The 19725-nt window shown below is 44.9% G+C and overlaps 1 protein-coding gene across 1 annotated transcript in view; it reads left to right on the forward strand.

Moving 5' to 3' along the window:
* Nucleotides 1–19725, forward strand: part of DCK (deoxycytidine kinase) — a 61465-nt gene that overhangs the window by 18810 nt on the left and 22930 nt on the right. The window contains exon 2 of the mRNA XM_029598696.1: nt 7294–7409. Within this exon, the coding sequence (XP_029454556.1) occupies nt 7294–7409 (116 nt within the window). The remainder of the gene's footprint in view (nt 1–7293; nt 7410–19725) is intronic.

Below are 19725 nucleotides of genomic sequence, written 5' to 3' on the forward strand. Positions count from 1 at the left end.
TTCTGCGTCTATTGTGAGGAGTCCCATGGCAGTCTTACATTCCCTTGCCCACCATACCAAATCTACCACCCGCCTCACATTGTCAGCAGCCAGTCTCCAGGGTATAAACCCTGTTTGATCTGGATGAACCAACTGCCCGGCTAATTTACTCAGTCACTTGGCCAAAATCTTTGCTAGAAGTTTTAAATTCAAGTTCAGGAGTGAAATAGGCCTGTATGACCCACAGAGGTTGGTGTCCCAGCCAGGCTTCAGTAACACTATTATTCCTGCTCTGTTAGAGTTGTTATCTATATTATCTTCAATAAGCAGTTCATTAAAGGCGTCTGCCAAGGGAGGGGCAACCACATCAACCAACTGCTTATAAAAGCCTGCCGTGAAGCCATCCAATCCGGGCGATTTTCCCATCTTTAAATCCTGTATCGCCTGACTGACCTCCTCCACAGTTATACTTATTTAGGCTATCCTGACTGCGATCATGTAATTTGGGAAAACTAACCTCCCCCAAGTAAGCATCAATTTTAGCTTGAGTAATATCAAGTCGGGGTGCATATAAAATTCTTCAAATGGAATAACTGATCCCCCTTTGGACCAATCCGCACCCCCAGATATTTCACCCATTCCTTAGCAACCCTGAAGGGAAAGAGCTCAAACTTTGAATACAGTTTGCAGGGGCTGATATGTTCAAAATCTCACTTATCTTCATTCACTTTGAACCTAGATACCAGGCTAAAACTATGCATTTCCATAAAGATTCCAAGGTGAACAAAATATCATCAGCAAATGTCATTTTATAGTTTGAATTCCTTTAATTCTCCCTTCCTCCGAAACCTTTCAGCAAATGTTTCTAGAGAGAGGGCAAATAAGTGGAGACAATGGGCACCCCTGGCGAGTTCCCCTTTTAACTTCAAAGGTATCAGTATACCCCCATTAATCTTAATACATGCCCTGGAGTGTGACTATAGTTTCGGTATCCTAGTTTTAAATTTAGAGCCTAGTTAAAACTTATCTAAGACTTGAAACAAATAGAACCAATTAACATGGTCAAATGCCTTTTTGGCATAAACGGCACTGCTGGCATACCTAGTTTCCGTGCCCCATGTGTCAAATTAAGGACCCGTCAAACATTGTCAGAAGCAAGCCTGCCTGGGACAAACACTGATCTTCATGGATCAGGGCCGGGGGCACCTAAACCTAATCTATTTGCTAAAACCTTGGTCAGTATCTTCAGAACAAGGGAAATAGGACGATAGGATCCACACAGTGTAGTATGACAACCTGCTTTAGCTAAAATGGTGACACCTGAGATACATTGGCATTTGCCAAAATTGTCCCTTCCCCACTGAGAGAGTTGAACATAGCTACTAATGGGCCAACCAGAATTGACTGCAAGGTTTTGTAAAATTTCAGTGTAGCCATCTAGGCCAGGAGTCTTACCCAACTTAAGGTCTTTTAATGACTTGCATTTTTTCTTCTGCTCTGACATCCCCATTAAGAGGTTCTCTGTACTCCTGCCTGCAAGGCTGGCAATGAGATCCTGAAGATACTCCTCCATTCCCACCACATCAGTGTCCCCTTCATTGGAGTATAATTCCACATAAAATTTAGTAAAACTGCTCCCGATACTTGTAGTCATACAGATATTTCCAATCCCTGTCCTTAATTTTCGTGACACAGTTCTGTGTGGCCTCCTGGACAATAATCTTCCTGCTTTATTCCCAAATTTAAAAAAAACCTGCTTAGTTAAATCCAAGTGGTGAGCAAACTTTGGCGAGCTGTAGTACGCACAAGTTCTGTCTTGCACATTCTAGTTTCCTCCAAACAATCGGATCAGATGACCTCTAATGTAAAAGTTCCCATGTAGTTATTTTTTGTAACAAAGCCAACAGGCACCCTCTCCCTTTTTTTTTTTCTCTAACAAATGAGGCCCTAGAGATCAATTTACCTCTTACTACAGCTTTCATGCATTCCCATAAAGTGACCAGATTACAATCAGGAGTCCTTTGTCTGCAAAATATTCTTGTATCTCTCTCATCAACTGTTCTACATAAGCCTTGTCATCTAACAAACTTCATTCAACCACCAGAATTTCTGGCCTGTACAATCTGGGGATACATGAAAGGATATCCATATAGGGGTGTGATCCAACCAGGTAATATTACCCATTCCTGCCTCTACAGGTCCTTCTGCCAGGGTTTTATCTATTAATAAATAGTCCAATCTAGAGTAAGTGTGATGGACTTTGGAGTGGGGGGGGGGAGTATAACCCCCTGCTGATACGTTTCAGGTCAACATGAGAAGCTTTGGATCCCATGGCCTCCCTTTTGGAATTATCCAGAAAGGGGTAGTGGGTAAGGTTAAAGTCGTCGCCCCCCCCCTCCCCCCCCCCCAATAACTAAATATCCCTCTGCCCAGTGCACCATCAACTGAGATCTTATGCAAAAATGGCCCTTGCCACGAATTGGGAGCATAGATATTTATCATAGTAAACAGAGAATTGTGACCAAGCAACTTCACCGCTATAAATCTCCCTTCGTCATCTTTCAAGGTAGCCTGAACATCTACCACTAAATGGAGAACAATATTCCCACCTGTTATGAATGAGCGGTGTTTCGGTGGATCCTTGGGTACTGTGGCAGATAACCACACCCACGGGGAGGAGCCCCGTGAGGAGCCACAGTACTAGGCTAGACTCATAAGAAAATGCCATACTGGGTCAGACCATGGGTCCATCAAGCCCAGCATCCTGTTTCCAACAGAGGCCAAAACCAGGCCACAAGAACCTGGCAATTACCCAAACACTAAGGGGGTCATTTTCAAAGGAGTTACGCATGTAAATGGGACATACTATCGTAGCAATTTTCAAAAGCTATTTACTCGAGTAAAGTGCACTTACTTGAGTAAATCCTATGGACAATTCAATGGCATATATTGCAGCAATTTTGAAAAGCCCACTTACTTGAGTAAAGTGTATTTACTCGAGCAAAAACCAGTTTTGCTCGAGTAAATGCTTTTTAAAATCCGCCCCTATGTCTATTAACAAATAGACTCAGACGCACAAACAGTTAGTTCTTTTATGAAACAGCTTTGAAGAGTGCCACCAGAGGTGGCAGTAGTGAGGCAGTCTGGTAGTTGCAGTCTCGGACCTCGGCAGAGGGAGCCCTTCTCACCCCGTTGGTAATGGGAGGTTCCGAAGTAGGTTTCCCAGCAAGGAAGTAGTGTGAGAGAGACAGTTACTGTACTCACTAGGTGTTTGCTGTAGATTGTGTTGAGCCTTAAAAATCAGCTTCAAGGTGCTGCCCCAAGAACAGAGGTCAATTTAGTAGGAACAAATTTAAGTTTATTTAATATTAAAAGGCAATCATGAGACCTCTGGGAGATAAGAGTAGCAGTTCCATCTTTATTAAACTGCTCCTATATATCTCCCTGTACATTTCTATTTTTTTATAGGTAAGTCTCTCCATCTCTGAAGTACTTGGTTCTATGGGATGATCACATACCACGTGTCTTGTTTCCCAATAAGACAGACTAAATCTGAGTTCCCCTGGTCCCCCCTCCTACCTTAAGATCCAATTAAGCCTAGATAAGACCCACGTGTCTGCTGAGTACTGTCAATCTTCTGTTTAGTTCTGTGTCCTTTCAGTCTCTTGATCACTCTTAATCTCAGGGGGATCTCCAGTTACACTGGGCACCTCAGTCGAGCCAGTATTCTGTGAGACCATGGCCTTGTCCATGTACTCTTTGTGGCCTCATGACCCTCCATCATATTTGCACAGCTCAAGATATATTCCAGATGTCTATTAAGCTCGGGTCAGTCTGAGTTCTTCATAACCAGAGTCTGTTACCCAGAATCCTCTCTGGCTTAGGCCAAGCTTCAATCTGTGCTGATTTCAGACTTCAGGCACACATCTCAATAGGCAATTCCACCAGGTTGTAGAAGTACAGGCACCGAGGCAGGGAGAGCAGGCCCTCGAAGAGCGAGTGCTTTATTTCAGGTGCTTTACAGGGAACAGGTAGAGGGCCCCTGAGGCGCAGGTACCCAGGTTAGCAATTAACTCGAAGGGCAGAGAGAGCTTCCAGTGGCAGTATAGAAGCGGCAGAGAGAGCTTCCAGTGGCAGTACAGAAGCGGCAGAGTAGCGTAGATAGGAACGGAACGAGTCCATATGAGTCCTTGCTAACTCAACGAGCTAGCAAAATAGAAGATGTTATATACCCGGATGGTGTGACGTCAGTAAGGGGGGACACCCCCAAGGTTCGCGCCAAGGGTTGCATAAAGACGTGGGTGATGCGTGTGCACCCTTGGAGGTACCTGGGAGGAGCATGGCGGGAGGCAGCACCATAGTCATTCTGGGGACACGTGGCGGTAGCCATCTTTCCTAGGTAAGCAGGAGGAGCCATGAATAAGGTGACGCAAACGGGGCGAAGCTGTCTAGCACCGACAGACACAACACCACCCCACCATACTTGTCGTTTAGCTGCTGATGCCAGATTGACTGAGGGAAAAGGTGGAGATCTAAGTACCTCTTCATTGTGCCTTCTACAGTGGGTCTCCTGGCAAAATACCACAGATGCCTGTAAGTGTGCCATTTCCCAAAAGAATAGCCTTCTCTTGCCAGAAGAGTTGAGCCCTTTAGTATTTATTGAAACAATTTTCAGTGAACCCATAGTAAGTACCAAAACACAAGCAGCAATGCACAAAAAATCACTGATACCCCTTTACTCCATACCGAAACCCCCATGGATCTCTGCATAATTGCAACTAGTGCTCTCTGTATAATATCCCCATCCAACCCCTAACATACCACCACTCCCTGCAGTGGCCAAACTCCTCTGAGGAATGATGCCATCAAAAATCGCTGACTCCCTCCCCTCGCAGACTACATAAACAAACAAACCAAATAATAAGCTTAATGTTAACATCCCCCATTGCATTTAAGTAAACCTAACCACTGCATTCAGCAATAATAAAGCAGCGCTAGCCTTCAACACAAGCTAATCGGCAATAAACAACCTCCGTTTGAAGAGTGTGTCCCTCAGCCTGGATCATCTTGAGATGAAGGTGATGAAGTCCATTCGATTTGTCTCTTCAGCCCTTTGTCACTCTCTATCTGGATGGCATTAGGCCCACATGCACTTGTTTGGATGTCTTTGTGACCAGGCTCTCCCTTTTGATATAATCATCCCTGCAGCCTTCAGAATCTCCATTGCTTCTGGTACCATTCAGACCTTAGAGGTGACTCCTTCAAAAGTGAAAATGGGAACAGCCACAGATAGTGCAGATTCAGAGTATGCAGCTTAGAAATTATCTTAAACGCCTTCCTCTTAGGGATTGTGATTGAGATTTTTCAAGCCCTCTCCTCTATCTTATGTACATTCCAAGTGAAAGCTCCCTGTTGCCTTGCTGTGAACGTCTTCCTTCACTGGGAATTCATGGAAGCAGGCCTCAACGTGTCTGGGGGAAATTACCACACGGAGACCCCAAAGTCCTATCAGCATTTTCCAGCTGTACCTTAAAGAGATTAGTCAGCATGGTCAGCCATTCCCAGACCTGACATGCAGATATTTTCCATTACTTGAAAACAGTTCTCATTCTTCACATTCTTGGGAAACCCCCACTGAATCTGAGGTTAGCTCTCCATATTCGGTTCTCTAAATTTTCAAGGCCATCTTGGAGTTCTATCTGCATAGCGTTCATTTGATCATGTGCCTCATAGAACTGTCAGACCTGCAGTGCAGTCGTTGAGCCTCGACTCTGCCGCCTCCACAGGCTGCCCAAGTCCAGGAAATCATGGCCAATCTCTGCCACGGAGCTATTTTGCCCTTTAGCACTAGCATATCGCTGCGCAGCTCCCAAAACCATTATTGAAATTCCCTTTGGGAGAGAGCCTCCCCCCATATCTGCAAGTGCCACTTCATTTTCCGCTCCCACCTCCAGGCTAGCAGGAAGCTCCTCGTGGTCCAGGCCCTCCGATCCTCGCGTGGGCATGCCAGGTGTAAGAACTCCCTCAGGTCGGGTTTTTTCTTCTGAGTCATCTGTGTGATGTTGAAATGTTCTCCCAGCAGCTTTGAAGAAACAGACCAACCCCTATTAGTGGAGGATGTAATTTTATTGGGTGGGGACTGCCGCTTCAGCCATTACCCGGGATGACATCACTTCCTTCTGTTTGCAATCCACAAAAGTATGTCACCTCCTAACCCATGACTTTTTTAAATTTTCTTAGAAGGACTTTGTCAAACACCTCTTGAGTATCCAAGAATACTATATCTACTAGCTCACCTTTATCCACTTTTAACCCCTTCAAATAAAAAAAAAAAAAAAAAAAGATTTGTAAGGTAAGACTTCCCTTTGATAAATCCATGCTGACTGTGTTCCATTAAACCATATCTATCTATATGTTCTGTGATTTTCTTTAGAATGTTTCACGATTTTCCCCAGCACTGAAGTTGGGGTTTCCTGGATCACTCCTGGAGCCCTTTTTAAATATCGGGGTTGTATTTGCCATCTTCCAGTCTTTAGGTATAATGGACGGTTTAAATGATTAGGTTACAAATTATTAGTAAAATCTGAAATTTAATTTGAGCTCTTTCAGAACCCTTGGGAGTATTCCACTTGGTCCAGCCTATTTGCTACTCTTCAGTTTGTCAATGTGGCTTACATCTTCCAGATTCACCAAGATTTGGTTCAATTCATATGAATCATCACCCTTGAAACCCATTCCTAAGATGGTTATCTCCGCAAGATCTTCATTTGTAAATACCGAAGCAAAGAATTCATTAAGTCTTTCCTCAATGGCTTTATATTCTTAAGAGCCCCTTGAATCATTAGATGATTGAAGGGTTAACTGATTCTTGCAGGCTTCCTGCTTCAAATATATTTAGAAAAGTTTTTGAGTTCTTGCCTCTACAGCCAGCTTCTTTTCAAATTTTCTCTTAGCTTGTCTTATCAATGTTTTACTTTTTAACTTGTCGATGCTTGTGTGTTCCTATTTTTTTTTTCAGATGGATTCTTCCAATTTTTGTAGGAAGCTTTATTTTTGACTGAAATAGCCTCTTTCACTTCACCTTTAACCAAGCCAGCAGTTGGTTTGGCCTTCCTTCCACCTTAATATGTGATTTGTATTTATATTGCTGTATACCACCTTGGACAAATTTAGCCTGGTAAGATGGTATATAAATACACTAAATGGTGTGATTCTGCCACTCTAGTTGTGGTGCCTGAATGGCATAAGCTTCTAGTGCAGGGGTTGATAACTTTATTTTTTTATCTTTTTTTTTTTCCTCTCCCCTCACAACAGCTGCTGGGAAATCAACCTTCGTGAACATCCTCAGGCAGGCCAACGAGGAATGGGAGGTGGTTCCTGAGCCTATCGCAAGATGGTGTAATGTTCAGACACAGCAAGATGAGTTTGAGGTATGAAGTGGCCATTGGTCTTCCTGCTTACAGTGACATTAATGGAACATGGTTGGTGAGGAGAGCTCTCTTTAGCCCTGGAGATTACATTACTCTGGCTGTGTATTTTGCATTGTTGTATGCTCCTGTGGTCTGCTTCTGAAGAAGTCATTCTCTTTATTGTGCATATTATAGTAATTGCAAAGCAGTCGGAGGCAATACAAAAATTCTCCCCAAAGGGAGCAATACCCACTTTTTTTTTTCCAATAAGATAGTGAACAAACACAAACATACTGGAGATGCAAAGACTGTTCATAAAATAAATCGATATCTCACTGGAGAAAGAAGTAGTGATGTTAAGGAGTTAAACAGAATCTGTCATATGCTTTTTATCATCACACTCCAGAAAAAAGGACCAAATTGTCCAAGGATTTTGACACTTCATCTTTCACTTGGACTGTTAAGTACTCCAGATCTTTGAATGCTAGTCAGAGACCCTAAGGGAAGAATTTATTTCCCTTTGATACCAACTGCTACTTGTCACAAACACCAGATACTGAGCCAAGCCACCTCTTCATTCAGTTGTATGTCTGAGTAGGCTATACCCCAGCATGAAAAGTGGAAGTCCGGGTCAATCAGAACCAACAGTCTTATTAATGAACCCCAAAATCTGCGACCAAAATAGATTGTAAGTATGGATAGTTCCACCACATCTTTTAATGGATCCCTGTATCACTCCAGCCCTACCATGTGTCAGGAGTATCTTGGCCACATTCTGTGCAAAAGGGCTGGCATGAGAGAGGATTGAGAGTTGAATCTTAAATTTTAATATTTGTGATATACATATGGATATCTGCTAGTGTTTTGCCACAACACTTCCTACTGAAAATTCATCTCAAATCCTGTTCCAGTTTCCTCATAAAGATCACTTTGTATAATCTGGAGACAATCACTTTAATCTTCTTTTTGTTTAAACAGCCACTATAAATCACCTAGGTGTTTCATTAATGTGAAAACAGGAGCCATTGCTGCCTGTAAATTTTTTCTGTGAGAAGTTTCCATTTTGGATCATGATTCAGAGGATGAGTAGGATGGCAGTCCTCACATGTGTGCGAATCAGTATGGAGCCCGGTGTGGAAACTTGATAGTCATGTAGGGGGCCCTTCACTTTTTTTTTTTTCTGCAGAGCCCACCGGTTGCATATTTTTTGTGTCTCTGCTGAGAAGGAAACCTTTGCCCTTCTGGTGAAAGCAGGGCCTATTTTCACTGGGCCTGGAGTTTGTTTTGTACCCTGTAATCACCTAGTAGACTTATTTGGTCTACTTCATAGTTTTGTTTTTTTTTTCTTTTTATTTTCGGTGGCTACATGGTGATTCAGCCATTGATGCATCAAGTGGCACCGGTGTGCATTGTTTTTTGTCATCTGGCTGTTTGATTTCACTGTGCTCATTTTTCAACCAGTGCCCTTACTGAAGAAGGCAAGCAGCTTCCATAAATACTCCCCATCCCTGTCTTATTAAGGCTCTATTTTAGGCCAGAGTAGAGACAAAGTGCTACTGCTCTTCCACTGATTCTATTTTGTTCTGCTCTGTTCTTTTCTGACTGCTGCTATTGCAGGGTCTTGAGGGCAGAAGATAGGAAGCCAATCTGGTTCCTTAACCAATGGCAGAACCGTTGGTCTGACTATGTTGCGATTTCACTGTCACAGAAGAATTAGACCTTGGGCAGCTGGGCTGCCAAACTGCCAGGCCTTCCAAGAGAAATACTTTTTGGTTTTCAACAGTTGATTCTCTGGCTATTTTGAGTTATGGTATCTGTTCAGAAAGAGCAACTAACTGTAGCCAGAAACCTGTTGCCTGCAGAAAAACATATTGTAACCTTGTCCTGCTCAAAACAGAACCACTTCTCCGTCCCCATATTGGGGGCTGGTCGCGCATCAGGAGGCACTGGTGGTGGAGCTCTCCTCCCTCTTAGCCATGGTGGTCGAGCTTGTACCACCAGGGCAAGAGCAGGGATTCTACTCCAGGTACTTCCTGATTCCAGAAAACAGGAGGACTCCGACCTATCCTATGGCTGAAGGTCTTGAACACATTTATAAGAAAATTCAAGATGGTTTCCCTGGGCACCTTGATTCTTCCCCCCCCCCCCCCCCCCACACACCATACCATCCTTTAGGTCAAGGAAGCATATACTTGTATTGAGATCTTCCCCAATCACTGGAAGTATCTCCGATTTTTGTGGTGGAAAGGCAGCACTACCAGTACTGGGTGTTGCTGTTTGGGCTTATACTTGTCCCATGGATCTTCACAAAATGCTTGTCAGTGGTGGTGGTGGTGCACCTCTGCAGACTGGAAGTGCAAGTCTTCCCGTATATGGATGATTGGCTGGTCGAGCACATCTCAAGCAGGGGCCATCAGGTCCATGTGCTTGACCTTTCGAATGTTGGAGGAACGAAGGTTTGTTCTCAACTACTCAAAGTCCCATCTAAGCCTGTTACCTCAATTGCTAGACATGGCTCAGGTCAAGGCCTTTGTGCCTCACCAGAGGGCCATCACCTTGGCTACTATTGCAGCAGAGATTTAACAGAGCAAGCAGGTGTCTGCCTGGCATGTTGATGCTGTTGGGCCATATGGCCGCAACAGTCCATGTTACTCCCTTGCCACATTTACACATGTGCAGAGCCCAATGGACCCTGAAGTCCCAGTGGTGCCAGGCGACTCAGATCTTGGATCACATTTGTCCATGAATGTTTTGAAAGAAGCTATTTTAGCCAAAAGATCTTCATTCAAAAATTGGAAGAAAGATCAAACAGAAGAAAATAGGATAATGCATAAACGTTGGCAAGTTAAATGTAAGACATTGATAAGACAGGCTAAGAGAGAATTTGAAAAGAAGTTGGCCGTAGAGGCAAAAACTCACAGTAAAAACTTTATATAAAAAAAAAAAAAAAATACATCTGAAGCAGAAAGCCTGTGAGGGAGTCAGTTAGACCATTAGATGATCGAGGAGTTAAAGGGGCACTTAGAGAAGATAAGGCCATTGCGGAAAGATTAAATGATTTCTTTGCTTCGGTGTTTACTGAAGAGGATGTTGGGGTGGTACCTGTACCAGAGAAAGCTTTCATGGGTAATGATTCAGATGGACTGAATCAAATCACAGTGAACCTAGAAGATGTAGTAGACCTGATTGACAAACTGAAGAGTAGTAAATCACCTGGATCAGATGGTATACACCCCAGAGTTCTGAAGGAAACTAAAATGAAATTTCAGACGTATTAGTAAAATTTATAACCTATCTTTAAAATCATCCATTGTACCTAAAGACTGGAGGATAGCTAATGTAACCCCAATATTTAAAAAGGGCTCCAGGGGCGATCCAGAAAACTACAGACCGGTTAGCATGACTTCAGTGCCAGGAAAAATAGTGGAAAGTGTTCTAAACATCAAAATCACAGAACATATAGAAAGACATGGTTTAATGGAACAAAGTCAGCATGGCTTTACCCAGGGCAAGTCTTGCCTCACAAATCTGCTTCACTCTTTTGAAGGAGTTAATAAACATGTGGATAAAGGTGAACCGGTAGATGTAATATACTTGGATTTTCAGAAGGCGTTTGACAAAGTTCCTCATGAGAGGCTTCTAGGAAAAGTAAAAAGTCATGGGATAGGTGGTGATGTCCTTTTGTGGATTGCAAACTGGCTAAAAAACAGGAAACGGAGAGTAGGATTAAATGGACAATTTTCTCAGTGGAAGGGAGTGGAGTGCCTCAGGGATCTGTATTGGGACCCTTACTTTTCAATTATTTATAAATGATCTGGAAAGAAATACGACAAGATAATCAAATTTGCAGATGATAAAAAATTGTTCAGAGTAGTTAAATCACAAGCAGATTGTGATAAATTGCAGGAAGACCTTGTGAGATTGGAAAATTGGGCATCCAAATAGCAGATGAAATTTAATGTGGATAAGTGCAAGGTGATGCATATAGGGAAAAATAACCCATACTATAGTTACACAATGTTAGGTTCCATATTAGGTGCTACAACCCAAGAAAGAGATCTAGGCATCATAGTGGATAACACATTGTTGGGAATTATTAGAAGGGAATGGTGAATAAAACGGAAAATGTCATAATGCCTCTGTATCGCTCCATGGTGAGACCGCACCTTGAATACTGTGTACAATTCTGGTCGCCACATCTCAAAAGATATAATTGCGATGGAGAAGGTACAGAGAAGGGCTACCAAATAAGGGGAATGGAACAGCTCCCCTCTGAGGAAAGACTAAAGAGCTTAGAACCTTTTAGCTTGGAGAAGAGATGGCTGAGGGGGCATATGATAGAGGTGTTTTAAAATAATGAGAGGTCTAGAACGGGTAGATGTGAATTGGTTATTTACTTTTTCGGATAATAGACTAGGGGGTACTCATGAAGTTAGCATGTGGCACATTTAAAACTAATCGGAGAAAGTTCTTTTTACTCAACGCACAATTAAACTCTGGAATTTGTTGTCAGAGGATGTGGTTAGTGCAGTTAGTATAACTATGTTTACAAAAGGATTGGATAAGTTCTTGGAGAAGAAGTCCATTACCTGCTATTAATTAAGTTGACTTAGAAAATAGCCACTGCTATTACTAGCAACAGTAACATGGAATAGACTTAGTTTTTGGGTACTTGCCAGGTTCTTATGGCTTGGATTGGCCACTGTTGGAAACAGGATGCTGGGCTTGATGGACCCTTGGTCTGACCCAGTATGGCATGTTCTTATGTCTCTCCAGGACTTATTGTCCTGGTAGCGGGTACTTTCCAGTTTGGACCAGGGGATCTTGTTTGAGTCTCTCTGCTCAAATTGTCCTAACAATGGATGCATCTACCCTGGGGTGGGGTGCTCATGTAGATGGGCTCGGTACCCAAGGTCTTTGGTCCGGTCAGGAGTGGCCTTGTCAGTTTAACTTCCTGGAGCTTCGGGCGATTAGGTACACGCTATGGGCTTTCAGAGATCGGCTGGCCAACAAAGTTGTCCTGATCTAGCCGACAACCAGGTAGCCTTGTAGTATGTCAAGCAGGGAGGTATGGGATCATACCTCTTGTGTCAGGAAGCGATCCAGATCTGCTCGTGGGCCCTGTCCCACTGGATGGTGCTCAGGATCATGAACATGGTAGCAGACAGGCTGAGTCTAGCTTTCAGACCCCCACGAGTGGTCTCTGGACCACAGGTAGCGAATCGGATATTCTAGGCCCGGGCTCCCCCAGAGACTATTCTGTTCGCAGCCCCCCCCCCCCAACAGGAAGGTGCTTTGGTTCTGCCTCCTTGTGAAGGTCAGATGGCAAACCAAGCCTTGGACACCCTTGCCTGTCATTGGGGACAAGGATCTTTTGTACACACATCCTCAGATTCTCTTAGCGGCAAAGTCTCTCTTGAAGCTTCGCTGAGGACAGGGGGACTATGATTTTCTTAGCCCCTTATTGGCCAGACAGGTCTGTTTGTTTTCCAATCCTATTGGAGTTTCCATCTGGAGACCGATCAGTCTGGGGACTTCCCTAGATCACATCACGCAAGACCAAGGCAGGCTGCGGCATCCCATCCTCTAGGCCCTGTTGCTTACAGCCTGGATATTGAGGTTAATCCTGCAGTTGCTTGATCTTTCAGAGGATGTCTAGTCTCCTGGGGCTTCTAGAAAACCTTCCACTAATCATTCTTATGGACTGAAGTGAGGAGGTTTTCCATGTGGTGTGATCAGAAGGCACTAGATCCGTTCTCCTGCCCCACACAAAAATGGACTACTACCTCCTAAACCTATCAGAGGCTGGCTTAAAGCACTCTATTAGAGTTCATCTCAGTGCAATTGGCACCTACCACCAAGTTACTAGATGGAGTGCCCATCTCTGTACAGCCTATAGTTGTACGTTTCATACAGGGCCTGCTTCAATTGAAGCCTTCCCTAAGGCTTCTCGCTGTGTCTTGGAACCTCAACGTGGTTGTAGCTCAGATTAGCTGCTGTGCACCTGTGAATGGTCAAATTTTTGGTGGCGGTCACTTCAGCATGCAGGGTCAGCGAGCTCCAGTCCTTAGTGACTTATCCACCTTATACCAAGTTTTATCATGACAGGGTGGTCTTGCAAGTACACCCTATGTTCCTGCCTAAGGTGGTGATGGGTTTTCATCTTAACCAGACAATCAGCCTACCATATTCTTTCGCAGGCCCCATTCGCACCAAGGTGAACAAGCACTGCACGGTTTGGACTGCAAGTGAGCCTTAGTCTACTATCTGGATTGGACAGAAGCCCATAGATAGTCCACCCAACATTTTATTTCTTTTGACAAGAATAGGTTGGGCATTGCCAAACAGATACTATCCAATTGGCTAGCAGAGTGCACATCCATCCGTTATGCCCAGGTGGGACTGCATCTTAGGGGTTATGTCAAGGCTTATTTTGTTAGAGCCATGGCAGCATCAGTGGTCCTCACAAGCAGTTCCTGTTGAGATCTGCAAGGCTGCGACATGGGAGTTCTCTCCACACATTCACATCTCTCACATCTCATTACTGTCCTTCAGAACCTGTTTGAGCTACAACCAACTTTCCTACCTAGGGCCTGTTTGGGTTCAGGCTATCTCCCCTCTGTTAACAGCGCCAGTGGTGTGCCTGTTGGCACATGGTTGGGTGTCTGGTTCCCTTTTTTGTGTTGGGGAGCAACCTGTAGCTAGAGATTCACCCATGTGTAAGGACTATTATCCTGCTTGTCCTTGGAGAAAGCAGAGTTGCTTACCTATAATTGCTGTCCTGCGAGGACAGCAGGATGTTGGTCCTCACAAAACCTGCCTGCCACCCTGTGGAATTGGGTTTCTCCTATTTTTTTAGTTTTAATCTTAATTCTGTTACAAGACTGGAGAGAGACCCGTGTAGATGTGCACGGAGCAGGAGAGAGACCTTGGGGTTATAGTGTCTAATGATATGAAGTCTGTGAAACATTGCGACAAGGCGATAGCAAAAGCCAGAAGAATGCTGGGCTGCATAGAGCGAGGAATATCAAGTAAGAAAAGGGAAGTGATTATCCCCTTGTACAGGTCCTTGGTGAGGCCTCACCTGGAGTACTGTGTTCAGTTCTGGAGACCGTATCTACAAAGACAAGATTGAAGCGGTACAGAGAAGGGCGACCAGAAAGGTGGAGGGTCTTCATCGGATGTCGTACGAGGAGAGATTGAAGAATCTAAATATGTACACCCTGGAGGAAAGGAGGAGCAGGGGTGATATGATTCAGCCTCAGATACTTGAAAAACTTTAACAATCCAAAGACAACGACAAACCTTTTCCGTCAGAAAAAAATCAGCAGAACCAGAGGTCACGAGCTGAAGCTGCAAGGAGGAAGACTAAGAACCAATGTCAGGAAGTATTTCTTCACGGAGAGAGTGGTGGATGCCTGGAATGCCCTTCCGGAGGAAGTGGTGAAGTCCAAAACTGTGAAGGACTTCAAAGGGGCGTGGGATAAACACTGTGGATCCATCAGGTCTAGAGGACGCATATAAAGAGGAGGCAGCAAAACACTGCACGGAGCGGCAGTAGCCACAGAGGCATTCACGGAGCGGGATGCCAGTGGCCAGTGGTTGGTGTTCCACCTTCACGGAGCGGAAGGATGGAGGGCTGCCATCTCCAAATTAAAAAAAAAAAAACAAAAAAAAACCAGGTGTGGGTTCATGGGCTATAGGTATTACCAATTATTAGGCTTATTCAATATTTGTTGATAGTTAATGTGACCTTCAAGGCATAATTCACTTCAATGCATATCCCAGCATAGCTCTCTGCTTCAACGGCAGGGGAGAAGAAAACTAATACTTCACGCATATCCAGCTTATCTTACTCTCTGTTCAACAGCAGAGAGCTATGCTGCATTTACCCAACTAATCAAGCTAGATATTTCACTTGGATGCAGCTCCATCACTGCTCTCTACATTAATGGTGGGGGTGAAAGGGAAATAGAACCTAAGGTTACTAAGAGCTAAGAGAAACAGATAAGTATGAGAGAAAAAAAGTGTGAAGCTTGCTGGGCAGACTGGATGGGCCGATTGGTCTTCTGCCATCATTTCTATGTTTCTAGATGTGTAGTATAGGGCATGCTCAGTGTACCTAGTCAGTTCTAGAAACGTTTGACAAGTTTTCCGTATTGGGGCTCCATCTGATATCACCTGTGTGTGAGGACTAACGTGCTGTCCTCGAATAACTCTCTTTTTATAGGTAAGCAATTCTGCTCTCCTGGGAATTTATCAGGATTTATTATGACAAGAATAAAGCAGGATAAAAATCAATGTGGGGAAAAGTCTCTATTTTTCCCGGTAAATATCTGAATTTATTTTCCTGGATATAAGCCAGGACTGAAACCAATATATTAAGCAGGTTCTCCCACCCACCTACTTGGCAGAATCTCCCTCTTTAGCACCTTATCCTTCCTAGTATGTCTCTCTCTACCTCCCCCCCCCCCCCACAACAGATTTGTCACCGTTGGGGGGAAAAATCTGAGAATTTATGGGTGAAAATCTATTTAAACTGAAAATGAAGGATCCCCAGGAGATCAAGTTCAGGGTGAAAGAACAGTACAGGAGTGGCTACAGGGATCCACATCATATAAGGCTGTATTGTATGAGAGGTTTGCAGCAGAGGAGACATGAGTGACTCAAGAAATGAGAAAAAAGTTACTGTGCTCAGTACAGAAAACAATGCAGCCACGTTTGCTAAGCAAATGTCAACTGAGGAGACTGAGATGGGAGGAAGAAGAGAGAAGGAAAGAATGGGAGAGCTCAAGGCAGCTTGACCTCACTGAGACTAGCTCAGTAGGAGGGAGTCTCTCAATACTGTTAACACCCACAACCTGAAAACTCTAAGAAAGCAGAAGGGAAGGATCCAGTGTCATCTAGAGCATGGAGTAATAGTAACAGCATAAAGGTTTCAGACACAAATCGATACTGGTCAGTGCAGTGGGAAAACAGGAATATTTTATATAGATTGGGGGTTCTCTGAGTAAAGAGCTTCCAGTGCTTTAAGAGTTAAAGTGTAAAAAAAATAAATAAATTCAGTATCCACCAAAGTAGATGGAACAAACTCTTCAGACACAGAGTGTTGTAAACAATCAGATTCAAAACCATCCATGGACAAATGTGATCCAAGATCCGGATTCAAAACTCTTTACTTGTGGCAAATAATAAACCTTGACTATCAGAAGCAGAATATTTTTGGGCGTCATTAAAACCTCTAGGAAATATCTTAACATTTGTATAGATGAAACCAATTTATTTGGGAAAATTCTGAGTGATATTCTTAGACCTAAACGTATTTTCTAGGGGTGTGCATTCGTTTGCAACGTACTGGCAATCCGCAACGTATATGCCATATTCATTGTATTCGTGGGGGGTCACGAAATGTATGGCTAACCCCCACGAATACAACTTATCACTAACTAATAAACCTCCCCCCCCCCAAGACTTGTGCTCCTACCATGTGATAGGGGCCGACCAATGGCACTGGTAGCCCTGTGACATAGTAAGGGCAAAGGCTATCGTCGCCATTTTGAATACCGGCAGCCGAGTGCAGGAGATCGCTCCAGGACTCCCACTGGACAACCAGGGACTTTTGGCAAGTCTTGGGGGGGGGGGGGTCAGGAGGGGGTGAGGGTTGTGGTAAATTAAATTTAAAGGGATGGGGTGGGGTTTTGTTTTTTTTTTTTTTTTTTTGGGAAACGAATACATAATGTAACGAACGGATCGGGGTCCCCTGAGAACGGATGCAACGGATTTGGGTCCCGATAAATACCGAATGGGACTAATCCGTCCCTGCTGTACATCCCTAGTATTTTCTAGGGATTCTATTTTATTTTGAAGAACCAAATGTCCCTTAGACAATGTTCCCATGCCTTCTTGCACCGAAGAAATCTTGACTTGCACATCCAGGACCTTAACTGAAAACTCCTGCTGTGTGTGTTGTAAGGATTCTGAGAATTAGTCTGTGAAATCACATGAAGACCCAACTGAGCCAAAAGCCATAGCTTCCCAAATTTTGTCCAAAGGTATAATAGCAGGTTAGTAGGTGATAATTCTTGAGACTTCCTTTGACCAACCTGGAACTGTTCTTGGGAAGCCGAAGAAAAGTCAGAAGCCTTGGGGCCAACACCATCTTGTGCTGCTGTATCCTCTCCCGCTCTTCCTTGCCATGCAATGGACATATTGAAAGCCTATTGAAGCCCATAGTTAGAAACCGTGGTACTTTCTAGCTGTTCAACAAACGCAGCATAGACACCACTGATTTTGCCTGCAAATGATCTGGGTTGATCGGATGGCGTACAGCCATCTGGGGATAAAGTAGTCTCTGCATCTGGAGAACCCAATGCCGTACCTGCGCGCACCACCACCTCCAAGGACATATCCGTGCTGGAGCAAAGAAGCTGTGCAGGAACCTCTGCTAACAAACTTGTCTATTGAACCAGATACCACTGAAGAGGAAACTTCGGGGAAGGTATGAGCCTTCCTCTTTCACTTGCCCATGAATTTCAAAGGAAACTTTTCAAAAAGCAATCCCTACAGAGGGAGAGGCAATGCAAGGCTAAGTAAAGGCACTTTAGGTATTAGCATCTGACCCATACGCCGATGGCTTTGGAACTGGTTGTAGTCCCTTTAGCCTTACACCCACAGACAATATAAATCCACTCTCTGTGATTTGCCACTATATGCTGGCAGAATGTTTTCTTTTCCTAGCGTTGTAGCAGATGGGCTCAGGACCAATGGGTATAGTGTGCTCCTGATAAGCAGTTGGAGCTCGAGTCAGATTTCAATCTGACGTCAGCACTACATATACCCGTGCAGGAAGCTCTGCTCTTCAGTATTTCTCAGTCTCCTTACCATGCACAGCGTTAGAAAATCCAAACCAAAGAGAGAATTTAAGAAGAAAGAATCTTACCTCTAGAAACGAGTCCTGCTCTCCTGCGATGATACCTAAGGGTCCCTCCCCCAGTCGAAAATTCCTGAGGTGATTTCCGAGATCCCTCAGAGGTAAGCCTTGGTCCGGTAGCCGGTTCCTGGCGTGGACTTAGCCCCCAGGAATGGGAATGGCTGAGAGGCAGCGGGTGCAATACTGAGCGCGGCGGTGAAGGTAATCTTCTCTCTCTCTTCCTTCCCCCCCACCCCCGCAGCCGGAGACCACCTGGCACCAGACCGGGAAATGCCGAGACAAGGTAAGGTAGAAAATTTTCTTAAGTCTCCGGGCTCGGACAACTGTACAGATCGCCATCCGGCATCTGTTCCATCGGGTTGATAGCTCAATCCAGGCTAGACCCTGATCCGGCTCGAGGGTTCTCCCAAGTGGAGATCCTCCGGGGTGGTCTCCGGCGCCATTTCCCCTTGATTACCGTTCTATCCGCCAAACTGAGCCATGCGCATAGCGGTGAGCCGGGCGCATACCTTGGGCGCACAGCGGCGTGCGCATAGGTGCCGGGCACACAAGTTAAGGCTGTTCGCATAGCAGCGCGTGCATCTCCGTGAGTGTGCATACCGGCCTACACGCATATCTTCGAAGCTGGGACACATATATCTTCGGCGACCCCAGAGCACATACCTAAGCCTCCCAGTGCGTGCTCTTAAATGCACAGACCGGGGTTTTCAGCGCCCTGCGTGCACAAACCATGGCACCACCAGCCAAGAAGGCCAAGGCAGAAGCCCGCTGTGCAGCAGGAAGAGGCCGCAGCTCTGGGAGAGCCAGGGCAACACCCTCCCCAGCCAGTACAGGAATCCGGATCCACTGATTATTACTCCAGATCTCTCTATCCCCAGCTCTGCCCTTCTTCAGACGGGACCCTTGGGGAATGCCGCTGGGTTAAACTTAGACCCAGGAACCTTTTCTTGGATAGAATTCTTTAAAGGCTTATAAACCTTTGTCCACATGCAACCGGCACAATCGATGACACTGCCAGAGACGCCACTGGAAGACCCTAACCTCCTAGGGCCCTCTTGGCCTCCCAGAAACGTGCCTTCCCCTGCCAAAAGTCTCCCCATAGGGGACACAGACACCTCGGAGGAAGATCAAGACTCCCTGGAGGAAGGGTAAATCCCTCCAGGAACAGATCCTTACCCGAACCATGATGCGCTGCTTCTCCAAAGATGAGCTACCAGACCTTGTGTGTCTCCGCCTGAAGGAACTGGCCATCCCAGGCACAAGCACCACTGCGGAACCAAAGACTAACCCTCTTCTAGTAGGACTCAGTCAGGCCTACCGCCATTTTCCATTGCTCAAGCTGTACAACAGCTGATTGACCTGGAATGGGATGCTCCAGAGGCCAGTTTCAAAGGAGGACGGGCCCTA

Source organism: Rhinatrema bivittatum, chromosome 1, assembly GCF_901001135.1.
Source record: "Rhinatrema bivittatum chromosome 1, aRhiBiv1.1, whole genome shotgun sequence".
NCBI classification, from domain to species: Eukaryota; Metazoa; Chordata; class Amphibia; order Gymnophiona; family Rhinatrematidae; genus Rhinatrema; species Rhinatrema bivittatum.